The sequence below is a fragment of the Micropterus dolomieu genome, linkage group LG14, assembly GCF_021292245.1.
Source record: "Micropterus dolomieu isolate WLL.071019.BEF.003 ecotype Adirondacks linkage group LG14, ASM2129224v1, whole genome shotgun sequence".
NCBI lineage: Eukaryota > Metazoa > Chordata > Actinopteri > Centrarchiformes > Centrarchidae > Micropterus > Micropterus dolomieu.
In genome coordinates this window covers 20,260,486-20,279,715 of record NC_060163.1, presented here as the reverse complement: position 1 = coordinate 20,279,715, position 19,230 = coordinate 20,260,486, and the positions used below count along the sequence as shown (strand labels likewise).

At 38.4% G+C, this 19,230-nt stretch overlaps 1 protein-coding gene across 3 annotated transcripts in view; it reads left to right on the top strand.

Annotated features, from left to right (window-relative positions):
• ttyh2 (tweety family member 2) overlaps window positions 1-19,230 on the top strand; it is an 86,219-nt gene that overhangs the window by 27,854 nt on the left and 39,135 nt on the right. For all 3 annotated transcript variants that reach the window (XM_046069914.1, XM_046069913.1, XM_046069912.1), the window contains exons 3-5: window positions 2,974-3,085; window positions 12,142-12,362; window positions 17,833-17,928. In XM_046069914.1, coding sequence (XP_045925870.1) covers window positions 2,974-3,085; window positions 12,142-12,362; window positions 17,833-17,928 — 429 coding nt within the window. The remainder of the gene's footprint in view (window positions 1-2,973; window positions 3,086-12,141; window positions 12,363-17,832; window positions 17,929-19,230) is intronic.

The window sequence follows — 19,230 nt, the reverse complement described above, 5'->3', positions numbered from 1 at the left end:
GTATTTACCCCATTGATGTGATATGTACTATGAGCTTACTAGTACTTATTGCTGCTCTTATTAGTATGTATTGTCAGTTGTATAGTTGATCTGTATTTGATGCTCTGTTGATGCTTGTATGTTGTTCCTCAAATGTAAGTCGCTTTGGATAAGAGCGTCTGCCAAATGAGTAAATGTAAAACGTAAATGTAAATGCAAACAAGCAAAGCGGTTGCCATAAAATGGTTGAAATATAGCTAAAAGTAATGAGTGAACAGTTGAAAAAGTTAACTAAAAGTAACACTAATAGATAAAAGTAATGGCTACATGGTAGAAATATTTAGCTAAAAGATATGAATAAATGGTTGAAATAGTTGGCTAAAAGTAATGTTAATGGATACATGTTACAGCTAAAGTTATTTATAAATAGTTGAAATTTTTGGCTAAAAGTAATGGATAAACTGTTGAAATAGTCAGTCGAAAATAGCTAAAAGCAGTGGATAAATGGTTTAAATAGCTATAAAGAATGGATTTATTTATTAATGCTATAATAGTTAGCTAAAAATAATATATATCTTTTGAAATAGCAAAAGGCAATGCTTACATGGTTGAAATAGCTAAAAGTAATGGATAATTGAAATAAATGGTGAGATAGCTGTAAGTAAATGCAGTGATTAAGAGATCGGAGAAAGCGGTATTGATGTTTTATGGTTTATTATATAAGTGAAGAGGCACCCATGCTCATAAAACCTTGTAGAATTAATGAGGTCATAAAATATTGATCTATGATAAAACAAAGTTAAATAGACATATACTGTATCAACTCAACTCTAAGGAGTGATATGGTTCCCAGTTATTCACTTTTCATCCCTGTTTTTATTACTGACATTGATTATTAGATAATGAAGTGAATTTTGAGTCAGTCTGAGCCAGTATATAAAGTAGCTACATGCAATGTAATCCAGTACAACAGCTCCGCAGTAATGTAACATACATACAGTAGTTGCGAGTCCAGTGTTTTGATTAATCTGTGGTCATTTTGGAGGCTGTAGTTTGTGCTGCTGTTGAAGTCTACAAAAAACAGGAACACCCTTCAGTATAATGCAGAATAAAGCAACATGTTTGACAGCACTCTCCGTCACCCCCATCAAAACACCAAATGAGGCAATATTATATGGAAGAATGGTATTCATCCCTCTTGTACAGTCAATTTGAGAATGTCTGCAACAGAGCATTGAAACTATTCTGGAGGCTTGTGGTGGCAAAACGCCTTACTAAGACATGTTATGTTGGGTTTTCCCTTAATTTGTGACCCACCTTAAGTTGTATCTGAACATTAAATGCTTCATAAAAAGTAGGATTTACTGAAAGCCTGTTAAATTGGATTGCACTGGAGGTGATATACTTGATAAACTAGTGACTCAGTGTGTATAAAGAGTTTCCCCCAGGAAATATGTCCCATCTCTTGAGTATTACAGGTCCTGACTGCATTGCATTTTATGATCAGTTTAGTGGGATATGTGACTGTGTGATGGTCTAACCAAAAGCATTACTCATTACAGTAACTTTATTGCTTTCGCTGCATCATTGGCTTGTTTTCCCTGAAGGTTAATGGGTTTTGTTGTTTTTTTTTTAAGGATAATAAGTCTCACTGAGTTTAGCATAGCTTTGTTTCAGGTGTTGCAGCCTACCTCTACCATAAAACATAGGAAACATAAAACATAGGAAACGCTGGTATTTTACTGTATAGCGATTGTTTTTTGTCAACCAGTGTGATCTCTGACCTTCACTCACACTAGCTACAGTCTTTAATGTAATTTGGACATTGTCCAGGGCCTTTAGAGTATGTTGTGAAACTGGTTTCTACATGAGATTTACTTGTGGGGTTTGTGTAAAGATCACTTTTGTGGTGCTCTCAAATGTCATCAAATGGCAGCACTTTGGGGAATAAAGGAGCCCAGGGAAACTACTTAAGAGTCTGCATTTATGTCTGTGATTATTTTGTTTGTGCTGATGCTCCAGCTGAACAAATGAAATCCTTGGATGACTGAATATGCAAAAACGGCTTGAGATTATGCACATACATTCCAAAACACTGTATTGTATAATTTCTGGTTCAAAGAGTGTTGTTTACGTAAATGAACACAGATACCAAACAGTTTATTGCAGCTTCAGTGCTCTATAGATACAGTGTATTTTACTTTGCCTGCTGTAGTGAATCATTCATTTTTGAGGTTTGCATAAACTTGTATCGTAAAACACACAGATTTCAGTACTAATTTCTTAAAACAATATTTTATCACATCATGCAGAAAGTAAAAGAAGCAAGTTGGTCTTGAGTCGGGCATGATGGTTAAATGTGCAGCTCAAAAAGAATTTTATGGAAGAAGCACAAACTCTTTGATTAATTCAACACTTTTGAATTGTTTAATTTCTCCCGCAACCTTAATTGTGTGTGAAGTCCAAGATGCTCCCTCAAGACACACACAGCAACTCTGTCTTTCCAATCCATATTCATTATGTTTGGAGGACTCTGTTTACATTGCAATTAACTATTGATTGACAAAATAGCATTTCTGTGTCCCAAAGTGCCTCGTTACTGTTGTATTTTGTGTTACTCCAAAAGGCAGGTTTGATGGAAAAATTGATGATACTGCTTTATGAGAATGTCCAAATGCCAGGGTAAAAAAGAATGCATGAAATATTCAGGTGTTGTTTTCTGTTGTGCCACACTCCTTATATGTAATATAGATCTACCCGCAGGAGGGCACAGAAAGAAAATCCTTATTTCTCAGTAGTAATGCATTTATGTTTGAATTCAGCAAGGGTTTTAATGATGGCTTTGAAGCTGATAAACTTTGTATTCAGTGACTGAATAGGACATCACCTTGGACATGCAGAATTTATAAGCCAAGCAGCGCTGCTGTTGTACTCTGCTCTTCTCATTAATTTGTCAATGCCTTACCTATCCCTCCATGCATCTTCTCTCTACAGCGTTGCTGTGGGTGTGGGTTTCTATGGCAACAGTGAGACCAATGACGGCGTGTACCAGTTGACCTACTCCCTGTACAATGCCAATCACACGCTGGGCGGTGTTGACAGTCTGGTAGGTGAAACACCAACCTCCTCACATTAGTGTCATATGAAGAATGTCTCGTTTGCCTCATAATGTCCATGTGTGAATTAAGTGGCATCGTGTTTTTAGTTTGTAAAAAACATACAAGTTTGTGTGATTTTGTTACATCCAGTTCATACATGGGATACCCATCTGGCTAGAAACAAACAGCTCTGAGTCAAGGCTTCAGAAATGTTGGTTGAGATGTATTCACACACACAAACAAGAGAAGAAAAAAGCCCAGAGGACTCAATTTAGTATGCCTTTAAATGTTTTTATAGTCGTTTTATGGCTTTTTACCACAACACACAAATTGACAGCCTCTCCACACACAAACTCTTTCCTTTTCCCAGACAGACAACTTACACACACACACACACACACACATTCTCACACTCCCTCTGCTCCGCCTTCTCCCCAGCCACTGTGGCCTTGGCAGAAACAGAGAATTATCCTGTGTCTTTCGTGTGCTCACTTTAGCTCAGTATGTGTGCATTATCCTTTCCTATTTTTATCTGCCTAACTTCCCATCTTAGAGACTCTCATCACACATATGCCCAAATGTAGCTTGCTGTTGCAAATGTCACACTAATGACAAGGCTTGTTTCTCCTTTTAGTTAAGAGTAAAAAAAAACAGTTGCTTATTTTCTCACTCCGGATTTTTCCCCACCAATGTTTTCAGAAAAGTGTTTTTTAAGTACTTTTAAAGTTGATTACCTGTCAACACTATTAGTGAAAGTACTTGGCAATTTGGCTTTACAGAAGTTTTACTTGAGTCAGACTTTTGTCATGAAAATGACTAAAAACACTATTAATACAGCTGCACAAGCAAGATATTGAAGTGCCATGCCATTTTAATAGTTAGGAGGGACCTGAAAGACTTGAATATGACTTGAAATTATAAAGACTGTGGTTTTGCTCCCAAGAACTTGAGATTTGAAGACTTAAGACCTGATTGAAGATTTTTTTACTTAAATTACTTGATACTTCTTTTTTTTTACTGAATTGACACCTATACAGATTGACTTGAGACATGTGTAGACTGACAAGACACAAGATTTGAGACTTTTGTAAATTGACTTATATTTATATAGAATGGCTTGAGACTTGACCTGAAATGTGATTAACTTGAGACTTGTAAATGTTAACTCGAGTCTTGAAACTGTGACAAACAACATGTGAACAGCTCTTTTTCTGATGTAGTGTTCATAAGCATTAGCTGTGTGTTGTGGCCTCGGTGCTGTGTGGCCAGCAGTGGTCCTGTGATGGTGTCAGCACAGTCAGAGATCCTGGGTGACTTGCTGTCAAAGAGTAGGGATTAAGTCTCCATCTGTGTTAATGGAGATTATTGTGGTAGTATGTGAGTCACTTAGCGCACTGACTCAACATGGCCTCAGTGATAAACATTTTGCTGAGAGGATATAGAGCCCACAGCACAGTCTCTGCAGCATTATGTTAGGACTTAGCCTGCTGAGGAAAATTATCTCAGATTTTAATGGAGAGCGGTTCTTAGCCGCCTGGTTCTGATTGATGCACTTTATAATTAATTTTAATTGGAAACATGTAAGATCTCTGTGATTACTGATATTGGAAGATCAGATGAGTTGCTCTAGTTGTCATTTGGGGGTTAGCTTTTACCTGACTTGCCTTAACCGACCATAAACATGTTAGCCTTTTTGATTTACTCTATTAAATCGATATTACCACATGCTTGTATTACCTTAATATGTAAGGGGTAGATACATCTCTTTGTCATTTCTAGACTGAATTATTGTTTTTACTGATTCTCTCCTATTGTTCTTGTAAAGCGCTTAGCCACATTAATTTCTCAAAGTCATATTAACAGGAGGAGAGAAATCATCAACAAATGTCTCATCTGAAAGCTTGTCAGTGCGTTTCTCAGTGTAAAGATGTGCAAACATACAATTGGATATGGCAGCCTTTATTTTAGCATCGTATGCGTGAGTGTACTCGCCTGTGCGTGTGCATTAGTGAGTTCATTGCACGCAGCAATAGACTGTTAAGGAGTCTAGTTCTTGAGTAGGACAAAGAGCTCAGTGTACCCCACACAGTTCCCAGTCTCCCCCCAGCTAATCAACCATGAGCCCAGGAGACAAAGCCATTTGATGGGGAAGAACAAGGAGCAATGCCGGCCTGTCTGATTGACAGAGTCGGGATTGAAATCGGTATTGAAGTCACTGACAATGAAAGCCTCACTGTCATTTGGCCCACACAAATGCCTTTTAGCTGGGCTCCAAGAGAGTTTAGAAGTGAGTTTGCTTCTAAAGACTCAGTATATAAGAGAGGAAAGGAAGGAATTTAGACTCATTATCAGTAGATGCTTTTTTCTCGACTGCTGTTGAGACCCTGATTAGTTGCGGTCTGGAATATATGCTTATGATGTGTTTATGAACACACACACACACACACACATACTCACACAGAAACACACCGACTTTCATAGTGAGAATGTGAATTAAACAAAACACTTGCATAATGAGTGAGGTGCAATTTCGGTGACATTACTTTCAAACAGAGTTGCAAAAACCATTAACAAGGCTTTAAAATCTGGAAACTGGCCAACTAGGATGCTTTATCTATGCTGTAATGGGACTGATGTGACATTTGAAGTATTTAGCCACACTAATAATAACTCTATTGTTTAGAGATGGGTGTTGTGAGAGGTGTTGGCAGCCAACAGCCACACAATGGACTAGGTTGATGTCTGGGTCAGTCACTGAGCATTTGGCCAGAGCTCAAACACGGTTTGGAAGTTGTTCCACTACATAATTACAAACATGCATATTTCCACAGCATTCACATAAGAAGTTTTTTTTTGTAATAATACAGAATAATAAGGTATGCATATTATGAGGGAACAATTATGAATTCAAGAACTGAACTGAATGATTTGTGTCTTTTGGGGAGAATTTGAAAGGTAATGGATTTGTGTGGAGGGGATATGTTTTCCCAGTACCCCTGGTATTCTTGATATTTAACCTGCCCCTTTTATATGTGGGAGGAAACTAGTACAACAATGGGGAGAACATTCAAACTCCTCAATACCACTTGGCCCGGGTAGAATTCAGACCACCTTGCTGTGAGGCGACAGTGTCAACCACTGAGCCACCATGCCGTGTGTCTGTGTACATGTGTCTTCACAATCTGACCCTGTTTTTTTGTCCAGAAAAAGAGAAATGGCACTCCTCAGTGTGAGATCAAGAGACAGATCAGTGCAGTTCAGGCAGTAAAGCCAGATTAACTGAAGTCCAACTACAGTTACCTTCGGGTATGGTTATGATTTACAGTTCAGTGTCATATTTCTCCCATTGATATTATCCCCACAACAAAAGGTAGATGTATTGCACATATTAGGCACACATTGTGCTTTAATTAAATTAAAAAAGAACCGCTGGTCTTTGTGTTGAAAAGTACCAGTTGAGATTGCCTCCCTGTGGAGGTATTCTACCACTGGGAACACCTTTGCAGTAGATGCCTCTGTACATGATGAAGAGATCATTTTGGCTCAAATCATTGTACTTTTGCTGTTGTAAAAAAAATAGTTTACATGAACAGATGATAGTGTTGCGATCCCAAATGAAGATACAAGTCACAATGTGACTGCAAAAAAGACATCTGGGGTACCTTGCAAAGCCTGTTGCCACCTTGACGGCAAATTCATAGATGTAGTAACTTCAGCTATAATACAGAGAGCAGGCTCTACCGCACAATTTGTTGTAGTTTAGGAGTCTGGTAATTCTTAAAAGAGAGAAGTTTGTTACATTCCAGCAGAAAAGACTCTTTTATTCAGTGGTTTAGGAAAGAGAAGTACAGATTAAACAACCTTCCCTAGGTGCAGATGTAAAGATCTCTCTGACATCTGGTTGTGTGTTTTATCTTACCTAGTTGAGATATAATGAATGGACACTTTTGCTGACTTCCTTACTCTCACGTGGCTGCATAGGCAGCCTTCTAAAATTTTATGTGAATCACTGATGCCGGGCCAGAGGTTATCTCTGTAGCCAAACCACGTTCGGCTCCTCTCCATCTCTGTGTGAACTCTCTTAAGAACTAAACTACAGACATTCATAGAGTTGTTGGAACTGTTTGTGTATCACAGTACTTATAGCAAACCAATTTAGCGTGATGATCCCACTTCCTGCCTTTGGGCAACAATCTTTGCTGTGTGGCCCAGAGACTTTCCAAAGGTCTTGATTTAATGCCCGCTCAGTGTTTCATCAGCAAACCCATAAACACCTTTAAGTCCCCCTGTAGGGCAACCTCTTAAAACTTCTGTGGTCATCAATTATGAGAGGAAAAAGAGGGGTAGGAAATAATATATTTTTAAAGACTTCTGCAGAGCTTCATTATCCAGTGGTGAAAATGGTCTCCATCTTTGAGGTGACTAAGCTGCTGCGGCACTTCAGACATGTGTTTCATTTCACATTAGCTCCCACATTCAATTTTAATTTAAGAAAGTATCTCCACTATCAAGCAGAGACAATGAGTTAGAGCAGGAAAAAATGTTTAATACTATATCTTAACCTTTGTTTTACTTAAATACATATGCTCATTGGTCCTCGTTTATGAAGTGATTACAGGTTGTGTACAGAATGCAGGGAAATGATCCTCCGATGCTTGCTCAGCAGCTAAATTGAGCACCAATAATTTCGTAGACTGAGAGGTCGGTGACCACTATGGGGTTAGAGCTGTGTGGAATTGGTTGGTCATTTACAAACTGTATAACAGATCCCAAGTCAGGCCCCTTTAGAGACTTTAAGCTAATCAAAAGGAAAACATGGAGCACAGCACAAGATCCAAAAAGCAGAAAAATGTCTTCATCGGTCTTAATCTGGAACCCAATGTGATTCAGAACATTAAAAAAACACATGAAAACAAACTTTGGCAAGCAATTTTTCTGTTTCAGCTTAGAGGACACTCTGGAAGGTTTGCGTCTTAAACTGGGAATGTTCTTTTACAGTCTCTCTCTGTTTCTTACTCCCAGATTCATCTCTTAAGCATCACTTCCTCTGAGGTCTTGTACCAGCCCCAACAGGCTTAAAGATAATCATCAAATTCTAGTGAAAGAGGTTTCACTATTCGGTAGAGTCTGAGAGGAAGTATTGTAATGTTGGGGGCAAGACACACATAGATAATTCAACAAGGTGTGTATTTCCAATCCTGATCTTGCTACATTAGCTCTTAGATGAAAATAAATGGTCTTCTATGAATTATTATGTAGTATGAATAGTAATACAATTGTTTTCCCTGTACAATTCAGTGTCTTTGTTGAAATGCCATGGGATTGATTGAAGTCCATGTGAAAGACTGAGTACCAATTTTTGATTAGATTTTATCATAGTGATAGTAGAGCCAATGAGGAATAGAGGTGAGACTACATGATCCCCCCCCCCCCCCCACCGTTTACATGTAAACGAGAACCTTTGCATAATTCTCATTTATCTATATTTTATTCCCTTTCCCCAAGCTAGAATCAACATTAGAATTTTGACAGCACATTTTTTCATTTTTTTCAGCCCAAAGCCACTTGTCATTTGTCACACTTATGTCATTTATCGTGATTTCTTATGTTATTTTGTTTGTTGTATACCCTCCATCGTGTAGAACTGAATATCCCACAGTAAAATAGCTTTGCGCCAAACACACGCCGCTGCTTTGTTCAGAAAGATGTGAGGCAGAGAATGCTTCTCCATGGCCACAACACATCAGACTGAGATAAAGGCCAAGAAGACTGGGGACTGGGAATCATATCTTCTTGATCGGTGCGGATCACTTACACGGTGAGGATCAGACCAAGACGAAGGAGAGATTAGCTGGATTGGCTGTCTCCCCAGGCGTTTTAGATAAGATTCTCACACAGGAGGCGAGGATCAGATACATGCCTTCATTTCTCATCTACGATTTCATCTGTTCAGTCTGAGGAGGAAGCAGTTTCGAAGAGTGATCAGATAACTACAGAGCACCTCATGCCTGTGAATATGATCTCAGTGGCTACTCCAGTATGTTTTTTGTGTCATTTAAATATGTCAGCCACTGTGTGCAGGATATTTATGCTATTATAACATCGTGCAAATAATTCTGATGGCAGAATATTTAGTTTGTTGAAAGGTGAGCAAGTCTCAGTCATAAGTGGAAATATTGGTCTATGTTGATTTGAGTCCATTCTTCTAGCATATTTTTTGATACTGCCACTGGGTGCACCAGAGGGAATTTTAATTTGAATAAATACATATTTTTGTCATACATAAATAATAAGTCATTTTCTTTCTTTTTTTATTTTTAAGGAAACATAACATATATTCATTTCCAAACACATATACATGGTGCAGAGGTTAGCACTGTCAGCACATAGCAAGAAGGTTCTGGGTTGGAACATGGCAGCCGGCTGGCTTTCTGTGTGGAGTTTGCATGTTCTCCCCATACCTGCTCCAGTTTCCACAGTCCAAAGACATGCAGGATTGATTGGTTACTCTAAATTGTCTCTGTGTGTCAGCCCTAGAGCCCCATGTTCAGGAGACGTAAAGTAGAGTTATTGAAAATCATTTGGAGATCTCTTGTTTTGATCAGAGTAAAACATAAATGAGACGATAATTTGAAAAGTAGGAGAAAAAAGCATTAGCTCAGTTGTGTCTAGGAGAAATTAAATATCAACTATGAAATCTCTTCTTGGATTTTGCTTTCCTCTGGAAATGCACCCCTAACTGTACTGCCAAGCAAATCGTATCTTGGTTCTCCGATGCTATTTACACATATTTAAATTTGGCAATATACATTTGGCATCTAATTGGCCTATTTCTATGCAAATGAGTCTCACTGCAAAAAAAATAAAATTCACAAACTCCAGCAGCAGCACTAATAGCCACACAGTTAAGGTGTAATTATTAGCGTCTCCAGAGAGTTGGTTGTATCTGAAGCACATTTTTAAGGGGTGAAACACTTTCCAGTGATCATGGCAGCAGTGAATGTTGCCAGGCGTGGCAATAGTGCATCACAGTACATTAAATGCTCACGGATGGCACAGACAGTGCAACCTATTATTCACCATGAGGTAATGAAACTGGAAAACAACATAAAACTTACTGCTGCAAAAGCAGACACAATGGTTACAATAACAGTCCAGCAGGGGTAGCAGAGTATAGAAAAGCTCTTCATGCGCCCAGATGCATTAAGGGGAGCTCACAGTTGAAGCATCCCCAATAACAATCACTCAGCCAAAAGTCTCAATATAGAGTGAGTCATAGACAACCGAAACTACCCGCAGATAGAAACCAATAATAGAGCATGTGTAGTTAATATATATAATAAGAATATTTAACATTTTTATTTGAATGTGTTCTCTTTCAAATCCAACAATTTAAGATATAAGTGGAAAGTTTTGTTCTTGCAGCTGCATTTATACCAATCCTACCCAAATGTTGCTTAATCATGTCTTGTGATATGCTATTTCAGGCCACTTTAAATATTATATTATAAGTTATATAAATATTACTGGGACCACTACAGCAAATTGCAGATGAACGTTTAACAGATGCAAAACAAGGGCAAATTGCACAAAACTTTATGGGCACGTTTACACTGAATTATCATTAGCGCAATATAGTTTGTGAATCGGACCTTGAGACAGACCAGATAGTGATGCGCAATTTATGATGCTGTCAGTGGCAGCAATATATTCTTTGTAAGTTCGCCCAAGTCTTGTTTGCAGCCGTCTAGCGTGGGCCGCACGTTGAATGCAAACTCAACTAATTACTTCCACCCAACCACTCCTCACCTTAGCTCCAGCAAACCCTATCCCTAACAAACACAGCAACAATATGAGTTTTCTCTCCTGTGAATGCCAAGTACCCAGAGCTGAATGGAAGCATTTATTACCCTTTTTAATTATCAAATAGCAGGATGTCTGTGTGAATGCCATTTCTTTGAAAACAACTTCTCCCTTCAAGCAAAGCACAGAATAATTAAACCCAAAGAAAATGGATAGCGCCTCTAGAGGAGATGTTCACTCCACACGTATAATCTGGTGTTACTGTATTTGGCCAATAAGGTAATAATATGATGTGTAAAAGTAAACGAGTGAATGTTTATTACTTCAGTTTGTTTTTTGCCATAGAGGATCACACTTCCCCTTGGGGAATGGATTAATGGCTTAAACAGGTAAACAAACTATCAGTCTCATTAGTGAGGCATCAGTTTGGAAAAAAGTCTGACAAACAGCAGCAGTTATGGAATACAAAACTCCAGCACCAGCAAACTTACTATTTCACCTCTGGGCTCTCAGTGTTGGCTGTTTTCCCAGCTGAACTGTTTACTCAAAAGGGACCTCTTCACCGACACCCACACTCAGTATTCCGACTCTCCCACACGGTCCCCTCTCTCTGCTCCGCTGCTGATTGGCAGCACTGCCCAGCCTCATGTTTAGGCTAATCTCACCTTTGACCACTTTTTTGTTGGCAGACTTTCTCAGGCAGAAAAGTTGACCCACACATGGGCAGAATTCTGTGCTGTGCTCAGCTCTGAGAATAGTAATTTTGTTATTGTAGTAGAAAGGTGGAGATAATAAAAACACTATTATCTCTTTAAATTCGTGTGTTACAGGCGTAAGCGGGTTTAATGTTTATCATCTTCACCATCTTTGTTTAGTATGTTAACTTGTTAACATTTGCTAATTAGCAATTAACACAAAGCACAGCTTGGGCTGATGGGAGTGCCATTTTTTTTGCAGGCATAATCAAAGTACTGGACTAATAGAAAGTTTGACCTTAATATGGCACTAGATGAAAAGTCAGGGAATCCTCAAAGTCATTCTGATTCATCCTCAGGGGACCATGAATGTCTGTACAAATTTTCATGGCAATCCGTCCAATAGTTGATAATGTTTTTTTAAGGTGGTGATGGAATGACTGACTGACATACTGACTTTTTATAATTCTAAACTTTCATTTTGACCTTTGTGCTTGATATTCAACTCCAAACCTCAGTACTGTTGAATTCATCTCACCTCCTTCCTCTCCTCTTGTGCCATCCAGGTGACTGGCACCATGGGCAGCATGAAGAGTGGCCTGCACCAGCATCTCGCAAGGCTGGATGAGATCTTAGCCACGCGGGGCGACTATGTGCAGTCCTTGCAGTTCATGCAGCAGATGGCTGACAACGTGATCAAACAGCTGCTGGGCCTGCCTGACTGGGAAGAGGCTAAAGTGGATCTGGCCTGCATCGCTGATCAAACAGCGAACATAGAGTACTACAGGTGAGGAACAGAAAAATACATGTGTCTGGCTTATACAGTGCAGTGTGCCCCAAAGCCCTGTTCACTCACAGGGCTGATGATGATAAACAGGAAGACAAAACCATCAAAAATGAAATTCAGGATCTGGGTTAAAATGTTGTTTACTGTTTCCATGAATATTCATCAATCAAGGTTATCATGCAGCCAAAATTCTGTGGGAGGCAAATATTTGCACATGCTTTTCTAAATGGCTTACGGGAAGATGGATGCTGATTAAACCGGACCTATCACATTTTTATGATCATATAAATACTACAGAAAGTAGAATAGATGTATTTGCTTCCTTCAGATACAGGATATACTTAAAGCTGGGGTAGGCCATTTATTTCAGAAGCATTTGTGTTATATTTGTTGAAATTGTCTTTACATCCTGATAGCAATCAATAAATCAAATGCTGTGACACAAAAATGAAAACAATCTGGTACTGGACTGCAATATGCACAGCTAAACATTTAATTTGGTCTGAATAAAATGATTGTTTGTTCTACCTACCTACCCGCACACTCTGCCCATGCACTCTTTGCGCATAACAATGTGTTTTTTGGGGGGGGGGGCTTTAGGGGGCTCCATGAAGGGAGGAAGTGGGATTTTTTTAGTTGGATACTTCCAAAATCTAGCTGTGTATCCGATGTTGCCTACCCCAGCTTTAAGTTTATAATATCATGTCTCTTTTGTGGCTGCCATCACTGAGCAATTTGCCAATTGAACATTCAGTTAAATAGATAATTCATGTGTAGGTAGTTACATTCTGCACATTATGACCTGAATATATCACAAGATATTTAGTGGATGGGATGAAAAAATTTGGCTGCATGTGTGTGTGTCATCCACTTTGGTGAATATGAAGTCCTTTGCAGACATGGTTCTGTGGGACGTTTTAAGATAGAAGAATCCTATTAAATCATTAGCAATCATTGCATCAACACTTACACTGCATGCACCCTAATCATAGATGACAATGGTCGTAACAACTACAGTATGCTAAGAAGTATGATCCTAGGTCTTGTCTCATTACTGTTAAACTCATAGTCTTATCGTCTTAGAGCAGGAACAACCCCATGGCCAATTTTTCAGTCCTTGTGGAGGCTGGTATGTCTGTGGAGGCTGCAGTAACAGACAGGCTGGTAGTATTGTATTGATCTGTAATGTGACTCTTCTGCTCAGCCGATAATTCAATACACCACATTGCTCTGCAATAATAGACTAAACAGACTGTCTATTAATGCAGAGCAAAGCCAGACACTATAAGCTGTTATTGGATTCATTATCACTGCCTCACCTCCCAATAAATATTTTGTGTGCAGTTGGACGCATGTGTATGTGCATCCTTTTGATTTGACTTGTCAAATGTTGTTGATTTGACTTGTCAAATGTTGTTGTCAAGAGTTGGCTGTTTACTCTTCAAGCTTTCTCACAGTGTTTGTCACATTACTTTACTGAATCACAAAAATGGAAGAACACTGATAAAGACCAACATTAATTCCAGGAACTGGGCCACACCCGAAGCAAACAGACCCTTTCTGTTCTTATTTAGTCTTTAGTCTGACTCATTTTCTCTCAGTTTTTGATGTTGATAACATCAATACGTGTTTGAGTTTTTAGTTAGAAACACTCCAGCTTTGCAATGCTCAGGGGATGTGCACTCTAATGAGGTGTTTGATTCTCTAACATATTTTTTTCAATATGTTTGATATTTGCTCTTGTAGTTCTTAAGCCTATACCAAGGGTTTCTGTGCGTTTGCTGTCTTGGCACTTAATGAACTAGCTTTCACAAGTCACACTGATACTTCTGTATTGTCTTTTAAATGTCAACGACACACCTTTTTAAACTGGATATTTAAATTACTAGGATTTTATGTCTTCTGGACTACATTATACTATTTATTTTATTGTTTTATCTAAATGTATCAGGTTTTGCAGTATCTTTGTAACTTTGTTAAGAAAAGTCCTATACAAGTTATTATTTTTATTATGTCCATACAATGGATGACAGAGAGTGAAAAATATTCTTGAGGACAGATTATAGAGATTTAACAAGATTACGGATCTGTTTCAATGACACTACTCAGAGATTATTGATTGAGCACATGTAAATTGCACATAAAGAATCATGTTCACATGCCAGGAATTTGGTCTTCAGTTTCTCTGGTGGGAGAAATCTTCTCCTTAGTATCCATACCCAACAGATCCTTCATCTCTATTAAGAGTTGCTGTCATTACATTATATTACAACTTTGGGGATTTAGACTTCCCTTAAGCCTAACCCCCCTTATGTGTGAACAGGAGGCTCATATTTGCAAAAGCATTGTCAGATAGGGTAAAAAACAAGATTATCACAGGAACTTCCCTCACAAAAGTGTAACATCTTTCTAAAAGAACATATTTGGGTGGAAAAGATGCCGTTCTTCAACCTGACATTGGAGCCCAAAGTTGCAACATTTGCCCTCTGGAAGTTTGACTAGATTCCTCCCATATTTACATCGAGATAAAGGCATGTGTCTTATCCACTGCGCCATCACCACCTCACCACATTAGTTGTTACTGTCTCTCTTATAGACACAGACAAACTACTACTACTTACCTAGCTCTGTGTTCTATCCCAAGTATTCAGTCGACTCCATACAAACTTCAAATATACATACACGATAATGTCTGGTTGTAGATGTTTCATCCTGGTAAACCTGCCAATGACTCCAAAAAGATCTACATCAAATGTATTCCGCAACTTACATAACCCAGTTATTGATATCAAAATATAAAATTAAGCATTTAAAAAAAATCTTTTCACTCAGTATTTTAATACTAAATTAACAAGTCAACCAAACAGCAAAGAATGATGGTCAAGGCACTCCATCAAGGACAGGCAACACTGTGGGAACACCATAATAACACCAGGATAGAGGTGTACATGGAAACATGTACACATGCATAGCCCACTGCATGATATTAAATCTATTCAATCTCTTTGGGTTTACATTTTTTTTGTCTTTCATTAAAGAAACAGTGAAGTTAAAATTTAAAAGAAGAAATGGAAAGTAGAGTGTGATCTTATGGCTTCCTTAATAAGAGCCCCTTGGTGAGTTTGGCCGTGGGCCTGCGGTTCCCCTTGCCCCAGACACAATTTCTTGAGAACATGTACTTTTCTATTATACATAAATGTAAACCCCCATCCCTATGTTTCTTTATGCTGTACTCAGTTTGACTCTAACTGAATTAAGATAACACAGACAAACACGGTGGCAGTGTCACCCGAGAGCCTCCATGTGCATGTTGATGTCTCAGCTTCTTGTACTGTACACTGCCAAGAGGGGAAAAGATGAAACGAGGGATACATAGCAAGGAGGTGGTGGCAAGGGAGAGAAAAGGGGCCCGAAAGGGAAAGAGACAGAGAGGACAGAGATTAAAGAGAGTGCAAAAGAGACGAGAAGGAAAAAAGAGAGAGATGGAGAAACAGATGGGATGGGAAATAAAATAAATAATTACAAAGAAGGGACAACTTTACAAAGTGAGTATGATGTTGGAGTGATGAGTGCAGGAGTTATGATGAGAGTAAAACGAACACTGACTGAGAGAATAAGACAAAAAATTAGGTGAAATAAATTCCTAGATCAGAGTGAAAAAGTGATGTTCTGCCACTCCCTCCAGTTGCACAGCATATATAACATTTAGCCGTATGGATTGAGTTCATTCATAATTAACCATCTGGACAGGCTCTCTATGTCCGGTCACAGTCTGACCACTGCTCACATAACAGATGGATACACTGAGGAGGGCATTACTGGACAGGTGCATACCCTCAAGCATCAACACACACACACGCACACCTCAGATGACAGCTATTGCATGTGTCTGTTGAAAATAAATGGGATCCAATCCCCTAGTATTCAGGTTTCTAGCTCCAACATGTGATTTAAAATTCTGGTTATAACAATATGGGTTTCTTCTGTGAGTTATGATAACATTGTACTCAGGACAGTACAGTAAGTGAAACCTAATTCCCCTTGTTGCTGTGCCTGTTAAGATTTTTTATTCTCGCACAGCACACATGCAGCAGCACATATGCCCTTTACAATGATAACGACTTCGAACTAACTGCACTAATACTCGATTCCTTATTGATTATAATGTGAATTTTTTGTATTAGTATTATTGTATTATTTTGAATACTTGCACATTTTTCAACTCATTACTTTTTCTTTATTTATATTTCTATATTTATGTTTATGAGTTGAGCACCAATATATACCAAGGCAAATTCCTCATATGTGAAAATGTACCTGGCAATAAGCGTGATTCTGATAGATGAAAGATAACCACTTGAAATTCTTATTACATTTTTAAACAATGGGTGTTTGATTTCAAACAGAGGTAGACAAAAGGAGCCTTCTCATTTCTAGTCAGCAATCATCAGTTTTGGTCGCAGAAACAACAGCTATCACTAGCATGTTTTATTAGCCATGGCTAGCTGTTGTTTACTAAACTAACGATGCTCTATGAGTTTTTGAAAACACTGTCTCTGGCTGATTTTTTTTAATGTTTCCAGATGACTCCTTTAAGTTTGAGAACCATGTCAAAGGGGTCTTAACTATGCATGGTGGTACATACATACATACATACATACATACATACATACATACATACATACATATATATATAAAAGCTTGAGGCCAAAGCTACTTGATCTAGGCAACAGGTCAGCATCCTCAGAAGTTAATGATCCATGTTGAAGATATGGCAATAAGGAGCAGCTTTGTTCTCGTAATGTGGGGTAGCTAGTTAACCTTAGTAGAGTAACACCGTATTATAAACGAAAATATAATTTTAATGCTATATAATTTTAATCAAATGAAAGAGATTCATGCTTTATAGTTGGTATAGTCCACTAATGTGATTTTACAAGGGAAGAAGATTTGAGGATGAGAAACATACTTAACACTGTCTCAGGTTTTCGCTATTGACTAGAAACTTCCCCAAACCAGATAAAGAGCAGGTTGGAGCGTACCCTGCAGGTGATGATATGCTCCTTGGCTTCAAGTAATGTTAGGTTACTATTCTATGTAGTTGGCCTTAGCTAGTTAGTGGAACAAGCTAACATTTACAGCTTTTGTTAGAGCAGATAAACACACAGTTTAATCCATTTCTTATGCTTTTGGACTCATTGTTTTTGGTTTTGTAAAGGTGATAAAAAAGACAACATCCTTGTGTTTGTTTGGCCTGTCATCTTTCCAGGTCTCTATGGTAGAGAGGAGGCATTTATTGGGTGACATCTACAGTATGATTATTACTGATAGGAATGATGGCAACAGCTGAAAAGCTCAATAAAACCCATGTTAGATGCAATCAGAATTTCCCTTTAACAAAACTGCTCTGACTTTACCAAAACAGACATTCACACAGCAGTTTAATTTCTGTCTCTGTCTATCGCTGCAGGTGGCTCTCCTACCTGCTGCTCCTCATCGTGGACCTGATCATCTGCCTGCTGGCCTGTCTGGGGCTGGCCAAGCAGTCTCGCTGGCTGCTCACCACGTGAGTTTAAAACCTATTTACAGAGAAGAGAGCTTTTTTTGTTTACTAAGAAAAGAGGCAATCTGTTCCACATTCCATTTTTATGTTTTATGTGTGATTTTCTTTTTCTGCACAATAGAAGGGAAAGGAAGAGAGTGAAGACGCAGGGGCAGATGAAGAAAAATCACAACTAACTGAGAGGCAACAAGGAAGCAAAAATACATTAATTTTGTTTTTGTCACATTAGTGCTGCAGCAGTTGCTACAGTTTCTATTTTGTCCAGCTATTACAACATGTGCATTTTATAATAAAATGCTCACTTCTCTAAATGAAAGACTAGATTAAACCTTGTTCATTCTCATTGCTAAATCTAGAAAACTATATCCAAGAGCAAATAAAATAAATAAAATGCAAAAGTGCAAAATAATTAAACATTTTAACATAGAAGGAGATGAATTACTATGAGTAGGTGTAGACAGAGGGAGCTGGCGGCAGGTGTTACCTCTCTTTCTCATGGGAAACTGCCATTCAATGAGACAGCTAAGTTTTTGCCTCATGTCCTTGTACGAACACTGCTCTGCTCGCCCTGTTGTATTTCAACATTTTCCTTTTAGCACTGCCAGCGGTAGGTTGAACTTGCTCAGAGTGTTGCCGTCTCACTAGCTTTGCTCTACAAATTGGACTGGAGAGCGGAGGAGAGATGGGAGTGAAGCCATTTGATGTTATCCACAATATAACTTCCTGAAGCTTGTTATTCCAGTTTAACACTTGACCTGCTTTAAACAGCTTCACACGAGAATTACATTTGATAAAAGACAAAACACGCTGTATGTGCGCTGTATTTTTAGGTCAATACTAAAGGTAATGATTTTACCTTTTATGAGTGACAAGAAAAAAATATAAATAAAGACATAATAGCACCTGCAGATTGTATTAAAACATAACCAAACATAAGAAAAATTATAAATGTCACATTGTCTTCTAGATAAGAAGCAATAATAGAATACATACAGGTGCTGGTCATATAATTAGAATATCATCAAAAAGTTGATTTATTTCAGTAATTCCATTCAAAAAGTGAAACTTGTATAATGTATACATTCGTTCCACACAGACTGATATATTTCAAGTGTTCATTAGGGCCCGAGCACGACCGTGCGAGGTCCCTATTGAATCTGCTCGGATTATTAGGGCCCGAGCACGACCGTGTGAGGTCCCTATTGAATCTGCTCGGATTATTAGGGCCCGAGCACGACTGTGCGAGGTCCCTATTGAATCTGCTCGGATTATTTTTTTTTTTTTTTTTTTTTTTTTTTTTTTTTT